This window comes from Formica exsecta, unplaced genomic scaffold, assembly GCF_003651465.1.
Source record: "Formica exsecta isolate Colony F162 unplaced genomic scaffold, ASM365146v1 scaffold82, whole genome shotgun sequence".
Lineage (NCBI taxonomy): Eukaryota > Metazoa > Arthropoda > Insecta > Hymenoptera > Formicidae > Formica > Formica exsecta.
In genome coordinates, this window is record NW_021853592.1 from 281554 (window position 1) to 304477 (window position 22924).

Sequence of the window (22924 nt, forward strand, 5' to 3'; positions counted from 1 at the left end):
ATATATAGTAAATATTATTTCTTCTTGATTATATTTCCTTTATTAATATTACTTTTATTAATAGCTTATTAAAAATATTTACAGGTGTTGTAAATATTAGTAATTTACGCTATAGTAGCGATGCAAGCAATAAAAAATCTGAAAAGCCAAGAGGCACCACTATCAAGCCAGAAGAATGTGTGCCTGAATCTAGATATTCCAAGCCACAGAAAGATGTTCCTGCCTGTGAAGCAGGATCTTGCCCAAGAATAGAAGAATGCAAGTTGAATGGAGAGCAAAAACAGTCAAGCAAGAAAGGTTCAGACTTTGGCAAAAATGAAAAATATCCAATTCGCTATTGGCATCTACTTGCTGCCTTGCTTGTAACAGGAGTTGCAGCATACAAGGTAGCATATCATAAAAAATTTTAAACTAATATTGCTTAATCCTTTTTACTATATAACTTTTTAAAATATATTTTTAATATTTTTTTTTATCTATTTTTAATAGATATTTTCATCACCTTGGTGGAAAAGTGAAGAAGTAAGTCAACGAAAAGGTAAAAATAAACGTAAGTTAAACTAAGAATTATTTTAATATAATACAAATGTAAGAATTGTGTTATCTATGTATATGTCATTTATGCTTTCACACAGAAAAGAAAGAAGGAAGAAGGAGATTTAGAGAGAAAATAAAAGTTCCAGCAGAATCCAAATTGATACCTCAGGAAGTATCTTATCTATTGATAGGTGGAGGAACAGCTGCATTTTCAGCATTTAGATCAATTAAATCTAGAGATCCCAAAGCTAAGGTATATTAGACAGTATAGATTTGAATACCTTTTTCTTTTGATTTAAACAAATAAGAATTTTTGTTCAGGTTCTAGTTATAGCAGAAGAAGATGAATTTCCATACATGAGGCCACCATTATCCAAAGAACTTTGGTTCAACACAGATAAAGAAACAACTGCACAATTACGTTTTAATCAATGGAATGGAACTCAAAGAAGGTAAATTTTTTAGATTTATCCACACAATTTTTCAGTAATATTATTAATACAATTATATGATATAATTATATTTCTTATCATATTCATACAGAATTTTTACATTTATTTCATAGTATATTTTACGAACCACGGGAGTTCTATTCAAGTGTTGCTCATCTCGAATCTGATAAGGGTGGAGTTGCTGTAGCCATGGGTTGGAAAGTAACGAAAATCGATGCTATAAATAAAACTGTGATTCTTGAAGATGGTCACGAAATAAAATACAGCAAGTGTCTTATTGCAACCGGTAGGTTTTAATGTCAATTGAAAAAAAAATAAAAACAATTTTTTCTTTAAATTGGATTTTTCGTATGCAACTATATTTACAGGTGCATCGCCGAAGAATCTGCCAATATTCGAATCTATTGAAGACGAAATAAAAGACAAGATTACAACGTTTAGAACAAAGAATGATTTTCTCGATTTGGAAGAAAGTGTTTCTAATCCTAACTGCAAAAATATTGTGATCATTGGTGGCGGATTTCTCGGTTCGGAACTCGCCTGCGCGCTCGCTAGAAGTTGTACGTTTCCCATTTATTAACAGAATAATCCATATATTATAAAAAATATTTTATGGATAACAAAATATTGTTTTTTATTGTAGATAAATCTAAAAATGTTTTCCAAATTTATAAAGAGAAGTTCATAATGGCACAAATATTACCAGAATATTTGAGTGAATGGACCACTAAAAAGGCCGAAGCAGAAGATGTTCATTCTATACCTAGCACAAAAGTTGAAGATTATAGATATAAGAACGGTCGATTGTCCCTCGTTCTCACTGATGGTCAGACTGTATGTCAATAATTTAAAAATTTCACGTATTTTTAGCATGATTAATCAAGTGCCCTTATTTACCGAATTAATTTTTTTTTTTATGTAAAAAGATTGATGCTGATCAAGTGATAGTAGCGATAGGTGTTGAACCAAATACGGATTTGGCAACAACCTCGCATTTAGAAACAGAGCCTAAGATAGGAGGATTCCTTGTTAATGCTGAATTAGAAGCGAGAAGCAATCTTTGGGTTGCTGGTGACGCAGCATGTTTCTATGATATCAAACTTGGTAGAAGAAGAGTTGAGCATCATGATCATGCGGTCACTTCTGGAAGATTAGCTGGCGAAAATATGACTGGTGCAGGTAATTCTACAAATCCGAAAATAATTCTAAAATATTAAAGTGCAAAAATTAAGTATGGTAATGTAAATGGGTAACTCTTTATAGGTAAACCTTATCTGCATCAATCAATGTTTTGGTCAGACTTGGGGCCAGATGTAGGATATGAAGCAATAGGTATCGTAGACTCATCTTTGCCAACTGTAGGAGTCTTTGCAAAAGCAGCAGAAGCAAACGCGATTAACGATTCTAGTGAAGTAAGTAGTTTTAAATATGCAATAAAGTGTAATGTATATTTTATAAGGCATAACAAACTATTTTTACTGTGTGTGTGTGTGTGTTTACCTTTATATTTTGTGTTTCTTTTCAAAACAAGGAAGAAAAGACAAGTAAGGCATAACAAACTATTTTTACTGTGTGTGTGTGTGTGTGTTTACCTTTATATTTTGTGTTTCTTTTCAAAACAAGGAAGAAAAGACAAATTCTAAGGAATCACAATCTAATGTACAATTAAAGTCATCAATGACACAAATCGTGAAAAATCCAGAAAATAAAGAAAAAGATATATCTGGAGATAATGTAAACTCAGTCCAGAAACCTACAAAGCACGAAAATTTCGAGAAAGGTGTTGTTTTCTATCTACGAGATGATGTTGTAGTAGGAATAGTGCTATGGAATATCTTTAACCGAATGTCGATTGCGAGACGAGTAAGTCTGAGATTTGTTATCCTTAATCTTGTTTTTGTGTATTGTTTTGTGATAATTTATTTTAAATATTTGTTTTATCTGAATATACACATTTTATCTATATTGAAATTAATTAAAATTATAATGTAATTTTAATTAATTTCAATATAGATAAAATGTGTATATTCAGATAAAACAAATATTTAACTTGTAATAAGTAACTTGAAATAATTTTTATGATATTTTAGGTTCTTGCAGGGGACACAAAGTATGAGGATTTAAATGAAGTAGCAAAATTATTTACGATTCACGAAGATTGATTGTTTGATTAACAAGAATGAATGACAATATAGTAAGAGATTTTATTGCATGTAAAAAAATATTCGAATTCCAGTATGAGATATTATCATCACAAAACTCACGATCGACAATTTGCTGAATTTTGCAGGTATGCGAATTATGAGTGCCAGTGTTACTTTATATTGTATATGTGGAGATTTCTAAATATAGTAAATATATACACAAAACGTTCCCATACACGTACAAAGTATGTGTTTCATTAACTAATGCTAACTAAAAGTATTTATACACATGGAGAAATAAAAAAGATAATTTTATTAATTATATACAACGTTAATTGTTATTTGTTACATAGATACATCATTTTACTGATATATAATTTCCTCAACATAAAGAATCTATATAAAATATTTTCATTTGCAGGATAAAGTTTGCTGTTTTATATATATTGTTAATGTTATATGTGCATATTTTTCTCTTTCTTATTTTTTTAAGATATCAAGATGATAAGCTACATTAAATACATTTATATTTCATCTTCTGAATTTAGATTTTTAGTCATTGCCGGTAAAACTCGATTTCTGTATCGTTGCCCCAAATTATCCATGTATGAAATGTAATTATGACAACGATACTCGTCCAATATCTGTGTGTGAAGACGCATTTGGTCGTTATTTAATGATATATTAAATATAAATAATTGTTTAACTTGATATATTTCGCGTGTACGTACCATATTTTCTGGCCACATCTTTCTACTTGTAAAATCCTCCAGCAAAATATCTCGGCAATATTGCAAAAGTGATATACAATAATACACCATATAATCGGGAGGATACAAAATGCAAATTGCAAAAAAGTGAACTATTTCACTCCATGGAAGAAGTCCCCAGAAGCATTGCGATATCATTCTATTGGATATCATCCACCAGTTCACACCACAAACATCCTTATCGTTTAAAAATCAGAATATTACATGATTTTCTTTTAGATGATTAAATTTTTTAAATGTGATAAAAAGTTCAATCACCTTTAAACCGTATTTAATATTTGGAAGCTCGATATTAACCATGGCTTCTAAAACTTGCATAAAAGTGAATTGCGAACTAGTATTTTCGTTATTTTTTTCGTCAATAACTCTGCCCAATTTTGGCCAGAGGAGCAGTGTCGATGGAAATTGAATTAATTGCATGATAAATGTTTTGCACCTGTAATTAATTATTGCTAATGTACTAGTCAAGAGATATAGGCAAAGGATATTGGACAATAGAACAAAGTGGCACAGTGGTTGCCTGATATACAAGGAAACTTGGGTTAAAGTCCCAAATATATATATAGCCATAGATGTCTTGATATTTTTCCTTTACTCATATAAACACTAATTATCGCATTATATAATAATAGGTCGATGATGAAAAAGAACTATCTCGAGACGGGTCAATGATAAAAAGGGATCATTGACTCGGTGAAAATCAAGTTTTCAATCTGAGACCTGCCAATGATGATACATGACTAGCTTGAGTTAATCATTATTGACAGTAGTTTAGAAAGTAAAGTCTTGTTTGATCGATTTTAGTTTTTTGTAATTAAGACGTTACGAAGAGATTTATCCGATTGAACATAAAGATGCTACTAGACTATACCGGAAAATAAAACACTGTCAAAAGATTGATTCGCGGTCAGCTGAGGCTTCAATTTTTATTATTAATAACTCTCTTTCTTTAATGAAAAATAGATTATTTGAAGTTAACATCAAATGATGTATTACATACTTGTCTAAATCTCCATCACAAATAATGAATACTGTTGTCAAGAACCAATCGAAACCTTCGAACCTGTTCGGTTTGTTGTATTGTATAAATATATAGGCAGAATGAATGAATTGTTTCAAATTTTTCTGATTATCATCAGTGTTCTTTAAAATCTGCCGTTGTTCCGCGTAATTCAAAGCAATATTAATTGCGTGTGTATCTTCCGGGAGCCAATAGTCTGCATCATATGTTATATTCTCCTGCCATTCAAATTGTTCTACCCAATCCGCAGTTGGGATAGCTTTGTGCATTTGGTTCAATAAATTCGTCATTGTTGAATTCTAAGATAAAAATCATTTTTGATCTATTATAAATCTGGTCATATCATAATTAAATTGCATACTTCAAATTTTATTTGCATGGAATCACCTTCATCGGACATCGCGAAGCTTTATGAGCCACCCTAACTTGCGATACCCAACCAATATCTAATAATCCGGGCCTCTCATCTTGCAGCATGTCATTTAGTTCTGAATCACATTCCATAACTGAAAACTCTATCATATCTGCATATATCCTGGGAGGTGGAAATTCCGAAAAAAGTTCATATTCTTCCAATGGTACATTGTGTTGCTTTCTATTGTATATCGTATAATACGATTTCAATAAAATATTACGTCGTAAAAAACTGGAATTGTCAATTATGTATTCTTTTGTTAGCTCTGGCTTATCATTATCATCGTTCTCTATCGTAGTCTGCTCATAATCAGTTTCATCGTTTTGTTCGTTACGAACTTCAATTATTATCGTGCTCTCCTTCTGAATATTTAACAATGCTACCTAGAAATAATTATTATATACAATTATAATTATATTTTTATCGCATGTCAAATATATTACCTGAAAGTTTAACGAGTTTATTAAATAAACACAAATGTCTATATTCCAAATTACTACATTCAATGATAGAAGACCCAAATGATGGTAACGAGAATCCTCGTTTAACGCAGCCTGCAATAGTTCAGATAAATTCGAAGGATAGTCCTTTTCTTCATTGTTATCCAATTCGTTGTCATTCGTCATAAACGCGGCGAAACCTGTTCCATTAATCACATATTAAAAAAAAAATATACGGGAAATATTACAACAGTTGCTTTTGAAATATTTACAATTAAAATTGAGCGAAAATAACGTAAGTATATGTAGAAATTCGTCGACGTTTTCTTTGCCCCACGGATCGTAAAAGCATTTGGGATCTTCCGCATTCGCGCAAGTTTGTGATAGTAAAGTCGACAGGACATGGGGTCCGAGATCCGCAAGCACGTTATAGCCCAGATCGAAATAACCAGCAGACGAGATGAAGCTGACTATGTCGGTGGAGCTCCAGGTCGCTCTTAGAGGAACGATTAATCCGCGAATCAATTCCTCGAACACCAATTTCTCGTTGACGAGAGCTTGCAAGCCGAGCGGTATCGATACCATTTTTAGTAAAACCTTTTTGATAGCGCTGTAATAAAATTTTAGAAATTGAAATCAATTTATAAATTTAGAAATACAGATAAATTTTTTTCCATTACCTATCAAGTTGCTGAATTTTATTCTCGTTCTCGACGCCACATTTATTTAATTTTTTGTAAAAATTAGCAACAGCTGGATAAAATTGCGTTTCTATTTGTTCCTGCGCGGCTTCGTAAGCGTCATAAATAACGCCGAATAATTTCTCTAACAAGCTAAATGAGTTAAGGACACATTCTGTATCCATTATGGAAAATGGTTGTTTTAATAAATTCGACGCATACTGTACTACGACCGCAACTGGGCATTTTAATGATGCGTTTTCAGAATTTGTTGCAGAATGCTTCTTACAATGCGAGGTCAAAAATACCGATCCATCGACCGTATCTACCATGTGAGAAATAATGTTCAATATGTGTGGCCAAATTTTTATATCGTTTTCAGGAAGAGACATCAAATGGCATAACGCGATATGATAAAATTCAGCATTGTATAATATTTCTGATACATTGAGTACGTTTTGCAGAGCACTACAAGAAGTATTGTATACTCCGCTCGATGCTTCTGTTGCTAACTTATTTAGGGAATTCAATAATTCTATTAGGAAATCAGCGATGTCCAATGGCGTTTTCAACGAATTTTCCGTGAACAATGTTCTACTCGCCTTGTAGCTACAAAGCTGCGAAATGAAAACCAAACAATGCAGATAGGTTGTAATTTCTATCGTATTCCCGGAAATACACAGCTCGTTGCCCTCATCCCCGATAGATGCTGACAGGAAACAAGGTATTTCTTTCAGACCGTTCATGACGCATTCGACAACGTTCTGCAGAAACGTCGGAGACTTGGCCAAAGCGGCGACGAAAATTTTTCTTGTAGAAAAGCTATGTAGCCATCTCTTGCTCCATTTGGCCTGAGGCTCCAACACCGAGATAATGTTTAACATGTTTAAGGTTTTAGGTTGCAATTTATTGCCAAAACTATGCGTACTGAGAAATACTATAAATTGTTCAATGATTTCTTCTATAGTCTTGTCGCTATGCCTAGTGTTCTTCAACATCTGTTTTTGACATTGAATTATCAGATACATTATATAGAACAGTTTCTCGTGTAGGAAGAATTTGAAATTAATTCCAGAGATTAGAGTAGGCAGAGTCTCGCGCATCTTCTGCGAATGATATTGCGCATTGAACGCGCCTAATAAATTGCCATATATGCTATGTAATTGTGGGAAATTGAGTAACTTCGCATGTATCTGCAAGCTAGCTTCGAATATGGCTCTGCTATCGTCCGTGAGACCGTCCAGCAACGTTTTTTGAAGAATGTCCCATTGCGAACTGTTATTTATATTGGACAATTCAATCTTTAATAAAATTTCGTAGCCGGCCAGTCTCACGTGAACTGGTTTATCGCGACTGATCCTATCGATAATACAACTATATTCTTCACCGTTTCCTTGCGGGGAGGCCCAATCGTCCGCTGTGAGATCGCTGGTAAAGGAAAGTGATGATTGCGATCGCGATGCCGCGGATGAAGGTTTTATTACTATATATTGCTCGGCAATTGCCTTCTTCATAGAACTCAATAAAGTGGCCATGTCTTTCGAACGCGTGAGCTTGTAAACGATATCGTTCGGCTCCTGTTCCTTATCTATAGCGCTTTGTATGGTTTTTCCAAACTCCTTCTTTAAGCATTTCCTTAGCCATTTATGAAGATCCGGTGGTACATTCTTTTCCATATTTATTTAACTAAACACTAATATTACTCAAGTAAAATTAAGCAAGTGCAAGGAAACGTGCACGTGTCTAAGTTTCCATAGTTTTGACATTTGTTGCCATAGTAACCAGACATACTTTACAGCACATGAAAGACATATATACACTACGAGATATACAATGAACCGTTTTATAACAAAAGTATACAGCTCTTGTACATACATACATGTTTTACAGGGCAATATAATATCAATTATATTTTATCGAATAAATCTGAGTATTTTATATACATTAATGTAATTACGTAATTCAATTAGCGTGCAGGTACTATGATATTCGCAGATTTGGATCGTAATCCGTTAATTCCGCCTTGCAGAGAGCAAACTCCCACGACATTGCATTTTACTAGAAAATCTGCAAACTGTTGCAGAGAATATATGTTGCAGTAAATTTCTTTTCATAATTCTCTCTTATATGATTACTTACCAGCGCATTATTTTGATCGTGCGGTCCAATAATTACAACAACACTATTTTTATTATCCATCAACGGTTTTGCATGTGGTCCGAGTGTTTCGATATGAGTTTGAGACAACTGCACACTCGTGAATGGAATATTAATGCTACCCAGAATAGCGCCTCTTTCAAATCTGTTAAAAATTATCAGTTTGAAAAATAAAAATCTTTAAGTAATAGAATTGTTATTAGTTCGTAAAAATACTCACTGTATATTGCTACGTATATCGACCGCTATAATTTTGCTGGGCGAGTTGTTGTAGAGATTTAAAAAATCCTCTACATTTATTCTCGGCATTTTTTCAGTTCCCATTTCTGGTTCAATCCAGTTTGCATCCTGTAAATCAATCAGAGTCTTATAATATGTAGAAAATTAAAATATATTGGTGATATTGTTATTGTACCTTTGTTGTATTATATTGGTGTTTTCTATATGTGATGCTAGCAGGTGTGTTTTGGTACATCGTCATGGAATCTTTAACGCACAGTTCTATATCAATCTCGGGCAAATCGGAAAACAGGAGAATGCACTCATTGAAACCAGACATTAATAAGGAGTCTCTCAATTGCTTCAATATCGCTAATCCAACTAAAAGAGGAAATGACGAGTCGCCCAGCAATAGTTTATCCCACAGATGTAATATCTTATGCAGTGGAAATACATCTAAAATATTAATAATCTTTAGCATCGACGATTAATAATACAAAAGGATAGTATAAACAGTGAAACTTACGTGAAAACATTGTTAGGAACCAGGGTATCGCAAAGAGTTCTGGTACAAAGTTTATGGATTTTAGATGATTCGCTAATTGAGGATCGTGAAATGCAATGATTTGAGAAAATTTGCCCAGGTATTCCTGTATCACTGCCGAGTTGTCTTTTAAGAAGAACTTGTGAAGATATTTCGGTATAAAAGCGGAGAGACATGCGAATGCTCGGGCTAAAATATAAATGGCGCGATAAATTAAGGAATCATAATTACGCGAATCGGATAATCATACCTTCGTTATTAAAATTTAAATAAAGAAAAGGCGCTGTCAACGAATCGAGCCCTTGCCAATAAACGTAATGCGGATTATTCCTGACCCACGCCTTTAGTAATCTCTGCAATCGTTCGTGCCCAGCACCAGACGACAGTAATTCGCTATACTGATGACATCTCGGTATATCCACCTCTATCTGACAAATTATCAATGAGATGCATTTATATACCGAGTATAATTTTTTTAATATAGCAGTCGTACCTGCCGATCAGTATGAGTGGGTGTCTCCTTGTCGATCATATCGTAACGTTTCTTTATGTTGCCAGTGACACCGAGCAAAGCCGCCCATACCGCACCCCTTACTGGAGGTGGTATATCCTTGTGTGCTTCCTCGATAATTGCCTCCTGAGTAAGCGGATATACCTGTAAGAGTCTGTCAAACAGGACTAGCCTGTAAAACTGATATTCCGTGTCGCGTTCTCTTATAATTAACGGCAACTGGGACGCAGCATTCGTTAAGTCTTCCTGCGCCTGAACCCGCATTCTGCAATACAATATATTTATAATAATTCTACAATATCGAAATAAGTACAAGATTGAATGAAAATGAATGTATATACTGACTGATTTGTCAACCAAGGATAATTTGCTATGTATGGAATATGAGCTAAACGCTGACGAAGAGTCTCCATAGGAACTTTCACGATTCTTACATCGAGTAGGCTAGCAGTATCCCTTTGTCCAAACATTTGGCCCAGTAATATGACCAAGCTAAAAACAAGTTTAATATTACTTAAAATCCTATTAAATTTTATTTCACTATATATATATAATTATTATTATCTAAACAAATACATATCTAATAATTACTTCGGGATAGATAAAATGGGTGGCCTTGATCTAATGAGACCCTGCTTTTTTAAATCCACAGTAATATCTCCACCAGCCAACTGCCATAAATAATACAACTCATCCATTTTTCTAACAATAACATTTTTATAAAGATTTTCTTCCTTCTCTTGTGCATTTCTTATTAAATATTCTGTGAATATGGGTAATTCCAATAATTCTTCTGGAGTTTTACGTTTAACAGGATGAATTTGTAGACATGAATCTACAAATTCCTTTAACTCTTTTGATAGTTTCTGCATGATATAAAGAAATATATAATATTAGACTGTAATTATACTATTATTGTACTATTAGAAAATGGATTCATACTTCATAAGTGTTGAAACAATTATTTTCCCTGGCAAGACGTTCGAATATACTGGTATCACATAATATTAAGCTCAGAACTTTCCTTAAACACTGAGACAATTTCACACCGGACCAAATAGATTGTCCCAATAACTGTTCCGCTATAATCATTCCCAGCGACCATGAATCTACCTTAACACCACTTGGACTAGGATTTAAGAATACTTCTGGTGCCGTATACTTTGGAGAACTAATAAAAAGAATATTATTTTAAATTTTGTCAAGCATTTAAATGTATTAAGTTATATTGATGAAAAAGAATATTTTAAAGTACCCAATCGGAAAGGATACATTCTTTCCACCATCTGTCATATAATATAATCCATAATTGTATAGCTGTACATCATCATTTTTCTTAATCAGAATATTATCTGGACTTAAATGTCTATGTATCAGATCTAGTTTATTCATATGTTTTAATGCCAAAAGACATTGAAAGGATATCTTGATAATCTCTTCTGTACTTAGATCATGTTTGATGCTTAATGGATCTCCGCTGTATTCTGCGACAACCACTATTCTCTCTACAAATGCATAAACAAGATGATTATAAATACAGTATGCGCACAAATAGATTTATAAAATTATATTATTAAAACTAACCATGCTTGCTTCTAATTATATCGAGATAAGGGGAGAGATGAGGATGATAAATGGTCTTTAAAAACTGTGATTTCCCATAAATAGTTATGGAATTTGGCGTGAGTGGCAGACCATTGCTGCCACATACTTCCACTGGATGACTTTGTGCAAAAAAAGTCATGCCCCCCAAGCATCGCTTTTCGTTTTCCAAAAGTGCAGGACACATATTTGTATATATAATTATCCATAAAATTCTCAAATTATTTGCGCCAATTCCACTGTTCTGGTTCAGATTTTCTGTCACTCATACTTATTGCAAAGAGAGTTTCATGCATTCTTTATGCCATTCTCAAAGTGGAAGGTGGAAGATCCGCCTCCTCTTTTCATCGTTTTACAGCTGTCACTCAACAAAATAATGCATAACCACAATTGTAATACATTGTATGGTAAAGACACCAATTGATATATCAGAGCAGAGAATATAGATCATATCAGAGAATGATAACAATGACAAGTCTCATATATATGCTCTAATGAAAACCGTGTATCATAAAATGGTAAGAATTCAGCTCGATTCATATACTGTCATCTATACTGAACCGTACTATACTAACGTAGCCAAACAGTAATTAGTCGGTGACAATCATGATATCGCACTGTTTTTACCTGTCGGTATTACCGACAATTTTACGTTCCAGATGAGAACGCTATTCCGGGGAATCCGGGGCACGGCTATCATTTCAGGATCCCCTGAAAGAGTTTAGAACAGTAAGCTAGGAAAGATTGATTGAAGAGTTTTCAAATGGCTACGCTCGAGGATAAATCTATTTGGGAAGATGGCGAGGTAATTCTTTTTTTTTCTTTTTAAAAGATTAGTTCCAAGAGAGAATTAATTATTTAGTATCTATAAATACTGTGTTTTATAGGTTAAAGGCACTGAATGACAAGCATATATACACATACGATATTTGCGTGCTATATTTGCTAATAATTAACGCAAATTGATGAACATTTTCATTTTCTATTTTCTGCTTTTTTATTCTATGTATGCTTTTTCAGTATAACTGAGTCTAAGGATTTATTGCAATGGCAATGAATTATTAAATTTTTCCATCCTACAAGCTTTAGTCATGTTACAAAAAGGAATACATTACGTTTTCATTTGTTTTCTTCCATCAAAATTGTATTAATGTGTTATATTTCTAAAACTACAAAGAACAAAAATAAAACATTATTTTAATTTAATTTGATTAATCTAAATAAAATATTGCATTGATTTAAGTTCACTATGGATCATGGAAGTACACCAACTAGATAAAATAGAATTTTTGGAAGTTAGGATTGAATATGTTAATAATGAATATTTGTGCTGTAAATATTGCATATTTAGAAACATATTTGCTTCCCTTGTGTACAGTGATTATATAAAATATTGCTGCCGAAATAACTTTGTTTTCATTTTTAATTTTCTAAAATATATAATGTATATATAAAGTATATAAAAGCATATTTCTGTCACACATAATATTTAACAACTTTTATAAAAAAGAACTTTGTAAAAAAGATCATGGATCTTTGTTTCATAGGAGACACTGGGAGAAGATGTCCTGCGAATGTCCACGGACGAAATTGTATCACGTACGCGACTTCTGGATAACGAAATCAAGATAATGAAGAGCGAAGTGATGCGAATTTCGCATGAACTCCAGGCACAGAATGATAAGATCAAGGAAAATACAGAAAAGATCAAGGTAAACAAGACCCTACCATACCTAGTGTCCAACGTCATCGAGTTGTTAGATGTCGACCCACAGGACATGGGGGAGGAAGATGGGGCGGTGGTCGATTTAGATGCGCAGAGAAAGGGCAAGTGCGCAGTTATAAAGACGTCGACCCGTCAGACATACTTTCTACCTGTGATCGGTCTAGTTGATGCCGAATCGCTGAAGCCAGGTGATTTGGTGGGTGTGAACAAGGATAGTTACCTTGTGCTGGAGACTCTGCCGGCCGAATACGATGCCAGAGTTAAAGCCATGGAAGTGGATGAAAGACCTACAGAACAGTATTCTGATATCGGTGGACTGGACAAACAAATTCAGGAGTTAATCGAAGCCGTTGTATTGCCCATGACGCATAAGGAAAAATTCGAAAACCTAGGAATACAGCCGCCTAAGGGCGTTCTACTCTATGGTCCACCTGGAACTGGGAAGACTTTGCTAGCTAGAGCCTGTGCTGCCCAAACAAAATCTACCTTTTTAAAACTCGCCGGTCCGCAATTAGTACAAATGTTTATTGGTGATGGCGCAAAATTAGTCAGAGACGCGTTCTCGTTGGCCAAGGAGAAAGCACCGGCAATAATATTCATCGATGAGCTAGATGCTATCGGCACAAAGCGTTTCGATTCAGAGAAAGCGGGTGACAGGGAAGTACAACGCACTATGTTAGAGCTATTGAATCAATTGGATGGTTTTAGCTCGACTGCTGACATCAAAGTAATCGCCGCCACGAATAGAGTAGATATTTTAGATCCAGCCTTATTAAGATCTGGACGTTTGGATAGAAAAATCGAGTTCCCACATCCCAACGAGGAAGCCAGAGCGCGCATCATGCAAATTCATTCACGCAAAATGAATATGTCGCCCGATGTGAATTTCGAGGAATTATCCAGATCAACGGATGATTTTAATGGAGCACAATGCAAAGCTGTTTGCGTAGAAGCAGTAAGTCTCTTTATGTTTAAATCTAATCATAGTAATAGTATAAATAGGGCAATACAATGAGTTACTCACAATGTGACAAAAAAAATTTATTCTTTAAAATCAAAAATTAAATAAAATAAAACTTTTTTTTCCATTTATATCTACAAATATAACATCAGTTTTATTCAGTGAATAATTATTATTTTTAATTATTTCGTAATAACTGTTAATAATATGCAATCTGATTAGTCCAATTAATTTATGACTTATATTAACTCGAGCTTTTCTATATACATAACTCTTCAAAATGATTAAGATGTGATGTGTTTACAGGGTATGATAGCATTACGACGCAATGCAACAGAAGTGACTCATGAAGATTTGATGGAAGCTATCAATGAAGTCCAAGCGAAAAAGAAAGCAAATCTGAATTATTATGCTTAATTATTATGCTCTGTCACAGATCATTTATTTATTAAGCTAACTTTTGTACAATAAATATAGTAGTAAGAGAGAAGAGAATTAAATCTTGTCTCAAGTCTTCAACTTCTAGGTTTTTTAGCAAATATATGTATTATTGTTCACACACACAATTATTCTAAAATTTTCTTGTACAAGAAAGTACATATACTATTTAAATATTATTTTGCAATGTGGATTGAGAAATCAAATTTATCAATTGGAATTTTTATTGAATATTACATAATACACCATTATAAAAATAAAATTTTAATGATTAATTTAGCATTTAAATGTCTCTATATATGCTTTATAGAAATTCGTAATATTTAACAATATATGAAACTAAACAAAAATTTTTTTAGAAGAAATGAAAAAAAATGGAAGTAAAATATTTGTACGAAATATTAATTTGTCTTATTTTGAAACATTTTCTTATATATGATTGATTTTATATATATATATATTTTTTTTTTATTTATTGATTAATGTTTGTTTGAAGTTTTTTAAAGCTTAATGGATACATATTTTACATAAGATATGCTCATCGCCTCCTGTGACTTCTCTTTCTGATTCTGTAAAAATAAATATATCAAATATTAATATATATACCATCTCAAAGTATCATATTAGTTTAAAAATCTCAATATAGCTACATAGTATTACTTACTTTTTGGGCCCTTTCACGAAACACCAATCAACAGAAATAGCCTGACCTAAGATCTCTGTACCATTCAGAGCCTCTTTTGCAGCTTGTGCTTCCTTAAATGTTTCGTATTCCACCAGTGCATAACCCTTCAAAAATCCTGTTCTTCTATCCAAATTTAAATGCAAGTTTTTAATTTGACCAAATTCAGAGAATTTATCCTGAATATCATCCTCTTGTGCTTCTTCATGCACTGAATTTATGAATAAAATCCATCCTTCCACAGCTAAAAATATGAAAAGAATAAGAGTATATTGTAACAGTTTCATGATTTAAATCAAGGTAAACAAGACCCTACCATACCTAGTGTCCAACGTCATCGAGTTGTTAGATGTCGACCCACAGGACATGGGGGAGGAAGATGGGGCGGTGGTCGATTTAGATGCGCAGAGAAAGGGCAAGTGCGCAGTTATAAAGACGTCGACCCGTCAGACATACTTTCTACCTGTGATCGGTCTAGTTGATGCCGAATCGCTGAAGCCAGGTGATTTGGTGGGTGTGAACAAGGATAGTTACCTTGTGCTGGAGACTCTGCCGGCCGAATACGATGCCAGAGTTAAAGCCATGGAAGTGGATGAAAGACCTACAGAACAGTATTCTGATATCGGTGGACTGGACAAACAAATTCAGGAGTTAATCGAAGCCGTTGTATTGCCCATGACGCATAAGGAAAAATTCGAAAACCTAGGAATACAGCCGCCTAAGGGCGTTCTACTCTATGGTCCACCTGGAACTGGGAAGACTTTGCTAGCTAGAGCCTGTGCTGCCCAAACAAAATCTACCTTTTTAAAACTCGCCGGTCCGCAATTAGTACAAATGTTTATTGGTGATGGCGCAAAATTAGTCAGAGACGCGTTCTCGTTGGCCAAGGAGAAAGCACCGGCAATAATATTCATCGATGAGCTAGATGCTATCGGCACAAAGCGTTTCGATTCAGAGAAAGCGGGTGACAGGGAAGTACAACGCACTATGTTAGAGCTATTGAATCAATTGGATGGTTTTAGCTCGACTGCTGACATCAAAGTAATCGCCGCCACGAATAGAGTAGATATTTTAGATCCAGCCTTATTAAGATCTGGACGTTTGGATAGAAAAATCGAGTTCCCACATCCCAACGAGGAAGCCAGAGCGCGCATCATGCAAATTCATTCACGCAAAATGAATATGTCGCCCGATGTGAATTTCGAGGAATTATCCAGATCAACGGATGATTTTAATGGAGCACAATGCAAAGCTGTTTGCGTAGAAGCAGTAAGTCTCTTTATGTTTAAATCTAATCATAGTAATAGTATAAATAGGGCAATACAATGAGTTACTCACAATGTGACAAAAAAAATTTATTCTTTAAAATCAAAAATTAAATAAAATAAAACTTTTTTTTCCATTTATATCTACAAATATAACATCAGTTTTATTCAGTGAATAATTATTATTTTTAATTATTTCGTAATAACTGTTAATAATATGCAATCTGATTAGTCCAATTAATTTATGACTTATATTAACTCGAGCTTTTCTATATACATAACTCTTCAAAATGATTAAGATGTGATGTGTTTACAGGGTATGATAGCATTACGACGCAATGCAACAGAAGTGACTCATGAAGATTTGATGGAAGCTATCAATGAAGTCCAAGCGAAAAAGAAAGCAAATCTGAATTATTATGCTTAATTATTATGCTCTGTCACAGATCATTTATTTATTAAGCTAACTTTTGTACAATAAATATAGTAGTAAGAGAGAAGAGAATTAAATCTTGTCTCAAGTCTTCAACTTCTAGGTTTTTTAGCAAATATATGTATTATTGTTCACACACACAATTATTCTAAAATTTTCTTGTACAAGAAAGTACATATACTATTTAAATATTATTTTGCAATGTGGATTGAGAAATCAAATTTATCAATTGGAATTTTTATTGAATATTACATAATACACCATTATAAAAATAAAATTTTAATGATTAATTTAGCATTTAAATGTCTCTATATATGCTTTATAGAAATTCGTAATATTTAACAATATATGAAACTAAACAAAAATTTTTTTAGAAGAAATGAAAAAAAATGGAAGTAAAATATTTGTACGAAATATTAATTTGTCTTATTTTGAAACATTTTCTTATATATGATTGATTTTATATATATATATATTTTTTTTTTATTTATTGATTAATGTTTGTATGAAGTTTTTTAAAGCTTAATGGATACATATTTTACATAAGATATGCTCATCGCCTCCTGTGACTTCTCTTTCTGATTCTGTAAAAATAAATATATCAAATATTAATATATATACCATCTCAAAGTATCATATTAGTTTAAAAATCTCAATATAGCTACATAGTATTACTTACTTTTTGGGCCCTTTCACGAAACACCAATCAACAGAAATAGCCTGACCTAAGATCTCTGTACCATTCAGAGCCTCTTTTGCAGCTTGTGCTTCCTTAAATGTTTCGTATTCCACCAGTGCATAACCCTTCAAAAATCCTGTTCTTCTATCCAAATTTAAATGCAAGTTTTTAATTTGACCAAATTCAGAGAATTTATCCTGAATATCATCCTCTTGTGCTTCTTCATGCACTGAATTTATGAATAAAATCCATCCTTCCACAGCTAAAAATATGAAAAGAATAAGAGTATATTGTAACAGTTTCATGATTTAAAACGTTACAAAGAAAATATTCTTACATCTTTGAGGTCCAGGCTCGTTATCATCTTCCTCGACAATATTCATGGACTCATAATGGCCAACGTCATCTCTTGTTGATACTAATTCTGCACCATGGCCTCTACCTTTTCTTCTCTTTGCCTTCTCCTTAAGACGAGCAATACCCTCTGAAAGCATATCAAAGTAATTAAAAGTCTATTATATTATAATTTGAATATTGTTATAACATCTCTTCCTATAAATATTTGCTATCTGATGTATTCAGATAAGATTGAGAGAATACTTGCTATCAATATAATTTTAAACAATTATATGTTAATTTAACATTCAGTGAGAGAGAAATATTATGGTATTCAACTTATAAAAATATTCTATTAAAAATTGATAAATATATAATAGTAAAATACAAAAAAATCGAAGAGTTAGAAGATGAGGTTATGAAATTGAGATACTGAAATTGATGCTTGCAAAACACCCACAAAGAGAAACGAGACTTACGATCTCCTTCATCATCGACTTCGAATTCCTCAGCGTTATCAATGTCCAAGACGTCCGCCATGGCTATTTAAATAATATGCAAGTGTTTCTATATTATATCTTGTTTTATTATTTGATTATAAATAAAAATTGTAGAGAATACGATGACAAATTCTCACCGAAGGATAGTCGGATAGCGGCGAAGCGACGATTCTACAAGAACGCCACTAGAAAGCATAGATAATATAAATAATCTAGAAAGCGGCCATCTTAGTTTAACGTTTTCCATGGGATATAAGCTTCATTTAGTGCCGCCATCTACATTGTGTATTTGTGAGTGCGTGCGTGCGTGTGCGCGTGTGCGTGTGCGTGGCGTGTGCGTGTGCGTGTGCGTGTGCGTGTGCGTGTGTGTGTATGTGTGTGTGTGTAATACATTTATTTTTCAGTGGAACTAGAAGAATTTTCCAAGCTGTTGATAAGATTTTGACAAAGCCTGTGGCAACATGTTTATTGCAAACCAACATATTGTAATCAATTCTTGTTTCGATGCTAAAATAGATGCGCAAAATACATATTTATAAATATTATATAAAAGATGTAATTTCTTTTCGTATCTATACATAAAGAGAAATTTTTAATTATTTCTGTATTAAATAAATCACATTAGTATTTTTTAAAATAATTTTTTAAAATAAATCACATTAGTATTTTTTTAAATACAAAAAGAAGCAATTTTTCTATATTAATATTAACATATTTATAATATTATGATGAAAGATTTAATATTATAATATGATATATAAACTATATTTTTATATTATATTAATAATATTATATTTTATATAATATATTATATATTTATTAATATTAATATATTCTCTTTATTAATGTAGAAAAAGAAATCTTATAATTTGAATTTGCATATATATATATATATACGTGCTACATTGATAGTATATTTAAAAATATGAAATTAACCCAATGAAAAATACAGAAATACATTTTTTTCGATCGGTATTTCTCACTGGGAATTCTTAAAGTCTCTTAAAGTATCGTCAAAAATATAAAATATCTTATAAAAGCAATTTTTCTACATCTTCTTTATAACTGTATATTATAGCCTACAAATATACAGAATAATAAAATTTTATTTAATACACTTAAATTACTCGAATATTATTTGGGTATTGTTCCATCAGTTTTAATTCTTGAGTGCTTTTATACCATTGAGAATAAATTTCACGTATTCTGTAAATAGATCAAAAAGAGTAAAACAAGTAATTTATTTCATTATATTTATTATATTGGGTTGAACGGAAAGTTTATTCCGTTTTTTACTAAGAGATGAAGACCGAGAAAACGGCACGAACTTTCCGTTCAATCCAATATGTATAATGCTGTTATATATTCTTATTAAAATATACATTTTAGTATTTTTACAATTATATAATTAGAATACTTGTTCTTTGATTAATAAAATTGTTTTATTGTGATAGTATACAAAGTGTCTCAGAGCATTTTAATCATCTTTAATCTAAGGATTCTTTTATCAATTTGAATTTGATGGATTTGCCTTATTGTCAGTAAAAATACCAAAATAAGTCATTGTATATCTTTATAATTAATTCTCAATAATAAGTAATAATAATAATAAATTACATTAAAAGTAAGTTTAAAATTAATTAAGAGAAATATGATTATTCTTTGTGAAATTTATTTTGTTGAGAATTCCGTACTCGCAATTATTTACAATTCGGATATTTATTTATGATCATCTATAATTGACTTTAATTATTTTACTAAGAAAAAATCAACTCTAAAATTTGTCAGATGATTTGTCGTTAAAATTAGATTTAAACGAGTTATTATCTTTACAAAACTGTATGTAAAAATGGAAATAGTTAATTAATTGAACATACCTGTTATTAAAGTAAATTACATGAGGCATTGTCATATAAATGAAGAAAATAAAAGCCCATAAATAGAGGTTGACCATAATGATAAAGATTTTGTGATACCAGATATTATTAAATGATATGATCACATAAAGGGCATAAATAAGTACGATAATTAAAGCCGAGTAGAAGAATATCAAAATTAGTATATCAAAAAGAGGAGCACGAATTTCTCGAAGCATCTGAAGCAATGTACTGTCTCTGTAACACTGTTATAATATTAGTATTACATATACGCACGTTTAATGAAAAAATTAATCATTCTTCTAACAAAATTATTATAACTAAAATCAATTTTAAAACATTGTTTAAATTATATTTTTATTTTATCTAAATCAACATATTTTATATCATCATTGTATTATAAACATAAAGAATTTTTTATTACTTTATTTAGAGTACAAATTTAATTAATTATAAAGTACATGAGATTATATATATATATAGATGCGCAAAATACATATTTATAAATATTATATAAAAGATGTAATTTCTTTTCGTATCTATACATAAAGAGAAATTTTTAATTATTTCTGTATTAAATAAATCACATTAGTATTTTTTAAAATAATTTTTTAAAATAAATCACATTAGTATTTTTTTAAATACAAAAAGAAGCAATTTTTCTATATTAATATTAACATATTTATAATATTATGATGAAAGATTTAATATTATAATATGATATATAAACTATATTTTTATATTATATTAATCATTCTTCTAACAAAATTATTATAACCAAAATCAATTTTAAAACATTGTTTAAATTATATTTTTATTTCTTCTTTAATATACTCTTATTTATATTTTTACATTCTAATTTGTTTATTAAATTTGTGATAAATTATAAACTAATCGTACAATATGATAATATATAAGTTCTTACCAAAGCTTTATTACTTTGACATATATATGTCTAGTTACGAACTTTGACTTTAACAACTATTAGTTTGTTTTTTAACATTTGCTTATTTTTTGTGTGAACACAACACGTTTTTAAGTTACAAAATAATCTATTTTGAAATGGAAAACTTTTTAATTTTTTTCTAAACTTTTATTCTGCTATTTTCTGCAAACTTTATACGATTATTATCTTTCATGTCTCACCTCTAATAATGATTTATGCTTTATTTCTAATGGATATCGAGTACGACAAAATTGACAGTGAAGTATGTTCCGAGTATTTGCCGATATCTCTAGACAATGAACGTGTATGAATTGATTCGTACATTTACACGGGGATATTATGACTTTTCCTTTATTCGCACCTATCATAAATAGATTTATATATGTAATTGTTTTTTAAGTAGTAATACTATATATGCAATCTTTTTAATGAATAGATTGTGTGTGTATACATAACACAGATTTCAAAATTTTATTCCACAAGTATCTTTATAAAAAGAATTTTTATTATCCAAGGTATTTTGTAAAAAAAAAACTGCATACCCTCATTACAACGCCAGCATGAAGTCGTAGTAACTGACCTAAAAATCTCCTGTTGCACACGGCTCCATGTATCGATCAGCTCAAATTCTCTCATTTTTAATTATATTATTAATTTATTGAGTAATAAAGTTCGTTATATAGCTATAAACTTTTATTGCAATAATGCAGAGTCAATATATTAACCCAAAGTTTTATAAATTTTACTTTGTGCGTCGTCACTAATATATGTTGTATACTAATTTGATACTGCTATCTTTAATACTGTGTGTGCGTGTTTTGATTTATTTATACATTTACCTTTCTAGTAAGAACAGCTGCTTAAAATACATATACTTAAGACCTTGAAGCCTTAAGATTCTAGAAACTTCTTTTATTTTTATGTATATTGAACATTTTTGTTAAGTATTTATTTTAAAAATATATACAAAATTAAAAGAGTCGTCGTTGAAGAAGCACACAGACTTTCTTACATTTTAATCATTATAGACGAGAGCTTGCCCTTCAAAATATATACAAAATATATATAATAACAGCAATAGGCTCAGAGTACTAACAAATAAGTAAGAAAACTGGCAAATAAAAGCCAAGGCGCGGGTATTGATGCGCGAAATTATTATTGTTAAATTTTATTAATAAATATATATGCAGAAAGTTTTTTTTTTAAATCTCTATTAATAAATATCAAAATAAAATTAAAACTTTATATGTATATATAATCAATAAAAAATACGCGTACGTTTAATGTTATAAGTATAATTTATCGTTTAAGAAATTGAAAATAAATAGAATTTATTTGATTTTAAGAAATAATGTATTATAAGAAAATGATTTTTATAAAATTGAAATTAAATATTTCAGTTTCATAAAATTAATTTAAACTATCATTCAACTTATAAATATCGCAAAAACGAGAGTATCGATGTTACGTTACAGTAATTTTGTTATATCATTAATGTATGATAAATAGAAAATATATTTCCGTTATTTTATTTAATATTATATCCTAGTTTATTTTAAAATATCTAAAACAAACATAATATATTTTAT

At 31.2% G+C, this 22924-nt stretch overlaps 7 protein-coding genes across 15 annotated transcripts in view; 2 read left to right on the top strand and 5 right to left on the bottom strand.

Moving 5' to 3' along the window:
* LOC115244572 (apoptosis-inducing factor 1, mitochondrial) overlaps positions 1-3459 on the top strand; it is a 4629-nt gene extending 1170 nt beyond the window's left edge. For 2 of the 4 annotated variants that reach the window (XM_029822298.1, XM_029822301.1), the window contains exons 2-12: positions 85-386; positions 490-550; positions 636-790; positions 859-989; positions 1103-1275; positions 1358-1549; positions 1633-1823; positions 1916-2168; positions 2253-2401; positions 2613-2852; positions 3080-3459. In XM_029822298.1, coding sequence (XP_029678158.1) covers positions 85-386; positions 490-550; positions 636-790; positions 859-989; positions 1103-1275; positions 1358-1549; positions 1633-1823; positions 1916-2168; positions 2253-2401; positions 2613-2852; positions 3080-3151 — 1919 coding nt within the window. In that variant the 3' untranslated portion in view covers positions 3152-3459. The remainder of the gene's footprint in view (positions 1-84; positions 387-489; positions 551-635; positions 791-858; positions 990-1102; positions 1276-1357; positions 1550-1632; positions 1824-1915; positions 2169-2252; positions 2402-2612; positions 2853-3079) is intronic. The other 2 variants (XM_029822299.1, XM_029822300.1) reach the window with 2 other exon arrangements.
* LOC115244511 (protein broad-minded-like) lies at positions 3430-8135 on the bottom strand. Its single transcript, XM_029822202.1, has 8 exons — positions 6460-8135; positions 6052-6410; positions 5783-5979; positions 5312-5722; positions 4904-5223; positions 4162-4339; positions 3865-4080; positions 3430-3777 (listed from the first exon to the last, which is right to left on the bottom strand). Exons 1-8 carry the CDS (start codon positions 8133-8135, stop codon positions 3658-3660), a joined length of 3477 nt encoding a protein of 1158 aa, XP_029678062.1. The 3' UTR covers positions 3430-3657.
* A 152-nt stretch (positions 8136-8287) lies between these two features.
* Positions 8288-11919, bottom strand: LOC115244571 (TBC domain-containing protein kinase-like protein). Of its 2 annotated transcripts, none has more exons than XM_029822296.1 (12): positions 11475-11919; positions 11146-11395; positions 10833-11061; positions 10482-10756; positions 10236-10382; positions 9873-10155; positions 9630-9807; positions 9362-9568; positions 9032-9291; positions 8837-8982; positions 8599-8761; positions 8288-8533 (listed from the first exon to the last, which is right to left on the bottom strand). In XM_029822296.1, the coding sequence occupies exons 1-12, from the start codon at positions 11677-11679 to the stop codon at positions 8426-8428; spliced, it is 2451 nt and encodes an 816-aa protein (XP_029678156.1). In that variant the 5' UTR covers positions 11680-11919; the 3' UTR covers positions 8288-8425. The 2 variants fall into 2 exon arrangements, with proteins under 2 accessions (XP_029678156.1, XP_029678157.1); XM_029822297.1 differs by having other exon boundaries at positions 8837-8964; positions 11475-11918.
* A 223-nt stretch (positions 11920-12142) lies between these two features.
* On the top strand, positions 12143-17140 carry LOC115244574 (26S proteasome regulatory subunit 6A-B). 2 transcript variants are annotated; one of them, XM_029822303.1, is made up of 4 exons: positions 12152-12297; positions 13040-13204; positions 15600-16568; positions 16881-17140. In XM_029822303.1, the coding sequence occupies exons 1-4, from the start codon at positions 12256-12258 to the stop codon at positions 16989-16991; spliced, it is 1287 nt and encodes a 428-aa protein (XP_029678163.1). In that variant the 5' UTR covers positions 12152-12255; the 3' UTR covers positions 16992-17140. The 2 variants fall into 2 exon arrangements, with proteins under 2 accessions (XP_029678162.1, XP_029678163.1); XM_029822302.1 differs by lacking the exons at positions 15600-16568; positions 16881-17140 and adding an exon at positions 14486-14745 and having other exon boundaries at positions 12143-12297; positions 13040-14173.
* Positions 14828-15588, bottom strand: LOC115244576 (RNA-binding protein 8A-like). The gene is made up of 2 exons (XM_029822308.1): positions 15282-15588; positions 14828-15186 (listed from the first exon to the last, which is right to left on the bottom strand). The coding sequence occupies exons 1-2, from the start codon at positions 15584-15586 to the stop codon at positions 15156-15158; spliced, it is 336 nt and encodes a 111-aa protein (XP_029678168.1). The 5' UTR covers positions 15587-15588; the 3' UTR covers positions 14828-15155.
* Positions 17141-17222: 82 nt separating the features above from the next.
* Positions 17223-18783, bottom strand: LOC115244575 (RNA-binding protein 8A). Of its 3 annotated transcripts, none has more exons than XM_029822307.1 (5): positions 18650-18783; positions 18492-18554; positions 18014-18160; positions 17673-17938; positions 17223-17581 (listed from the first exon to the last, which is right to left on the bottom strand). In XM_029822307.1, the coding sequence occupies exons 2-4, from the start codon at positions 18550-18552 to the stop codon at positions 17673-17675; spliced, it is 474 nt and encodes a 157-aa protein (XP_029678167.1). In that variant the 5' UTR covers positions 18553-18554; positions 18650-18783; the 3' UTR covers positions 17223-17581. The 3 variants fall into 3 exon arrangements, with proteins under 3 accessions (XP_029678167.1, XP_029678165.1, XP_029678166.1); XM_029822305.1 differs by having other exon boundaries at positions 17227-17581; positions 17677-17938; positions 18650-18782; XM_029822306.1 differs by lacking the exon at positions 18650-18783 and having other exon boundaries at positions 17227-17581; positions 17677-17938; positions 18492-18643.
* Positions 18784-19421: 638 nt separating this feature from the next.
* LOC115244474 (E3 ubiquitin-protein ligase MARCH2-like) lies at positions 19422-22323 on the bottom strand. Of its 2 annotated transcripts, XM_029822138.1 has the most exons (4): positions 21878-22323; positions 21536-21696; positions 20390-20634; positions 19422-19718 (listed from the first exon to the last, which is right to left on the bottom strand). In XM_029822138.1, the coding sequence occupies exons 1-4, from the start codon at positions 21969-21971 to the stop codon at positions 19631-19633; spliced, it is 588 nt and encodes a 195-aa protein (XP_029677998.1). In that variant the 5' UTR covers positions 21972-22323; the 3' UTR covers positions 19422-19630. The 2 variants fall into 2 exon arrangements, with proteins under 2 accessions (XP_029677998.1, XP_029677999.1); XM_029822139.1 differs by lacking the exon at positions 20390-20634 and having other exon boundaries at positions 19642-19718; positions 21878-22322.
* Positions 22324-22924: the final 601 nt, after the last annotated feature.

Bases quoted from the DNA above. Each gene is read 5' to 3' on its own strand.
- LOC115244574 (XM_029822302.1), top strand. From the start codon at position 12,256: ATGGCTACGCTCGAGGATAAATCTATTTGGGAAGATGGCGAG. The intron at 12,298-13,039 runs GTAATTCTTTTT...TTTGTTTCATAG, and splicing joins CTATTTGGGAAGATGGCGAG to GAGACACTGGGAGAAGATGT. The intron at 14,174-14,485 runs GTAAGTCTCTTT...ATGTGTTTACAG, and splicing joins AAGCTGTTTGCGTAGAAGCA to GGTATGATAGCATTACGACG.
- LOC115244511 (XM_029822202.1), bottom strand. From the start codon at position 8,135: ATGGAAAAGAATGTACCACCGGATCTTCATAAATGGCTAAGGAAATGC. The intron at 5,224-5,311 runs GTGATTCCATGC...TTTTTATCTTAG, and splicing joins CTTCGCGATGTCCGATGAAG to AATTCAACAATGACGAATTT. The intron at 4,340-4,903 runs GTATGTAATACA...AATTAATTACAG, and splicing joins TGTGATGGAGATTTAGACAA to GTGCAAAACATTTATCATGC.
- LOC115244474 (XM_029822138.1), bottom strand. From the start codon at position 21,971: ATGAGAGAATTTGAGCTGATCGATACATGGAGCCGTGTGCAACAGGAG. The intron at 20,635-21,535 runs GTGAGACATGAA...ATATTATAACAG, and splicing joins AGCATAAATCATTATTAGAG to TGTTACAGAGACAGTACATT. The intron at 19,719-20,389 runs GTATGTTCAATT...ATCTATTTACAG, and splicing joins GTAATTTACTTTAATAACAG to AATACGTGAAATTTATTCTC.
- LOC115244575 (XM_029822305.1), bottom strand. From the start codon at position 18,552: ATGGCGGACGTCTTGGACATTGATAACGCTGAGGAATTCGAAGTCGAT. The intron at 18,161-18,491 runs GTAAGTCTCGTT...ATATGCTTTCAG, and splicing joins AGTCGATGATGAAGGAGATC to AGGGTATTGCTCGTCTTAAG. The intron at 17,939-18,013 runs GTAAGAATATTT...TCATATTTTTAG, and splicing joins CGAGCCTGGACCTCAAAGAT to CTGTGGAAGGATGGATTTTA.
- LOC115244571 (XM_029822296.1), bottom strand. From the start codon at position 11,679: ATGTGTCCTGCACTTTTGGAAAACGAAAAGCGATGCTTGGGGGGCATG. The intron at 11,062-11,145 runs GTACTTTAAAAT...TCTTTTTATTAG, and splicing joins AATGTATCCTTTCCGATTGG to TTCTCCAAAGTATACGGCAC. The intron at 10,757-10,832 runs GTATGAATCCAT...TATATCATGCAG, and splicing joins ATTGTTTCAACACTTATGAA to AAACTATCAAAAGAGTTAAA.
- LOC115244576 (XM_029822308.1), bottom strand. From the start codon at position 15,586: ATGAAACTGTTACAATATACTCTTATTCTTTTCATATTTTTAGCTGTG. The intron at 15,187-15,281 runs GTAAGTAATACT...TTATTTTTACAG, and splicing joins TTCGTGAAAGGGCCCAAAAA to AATCAGAAAGAGAAGTCACA.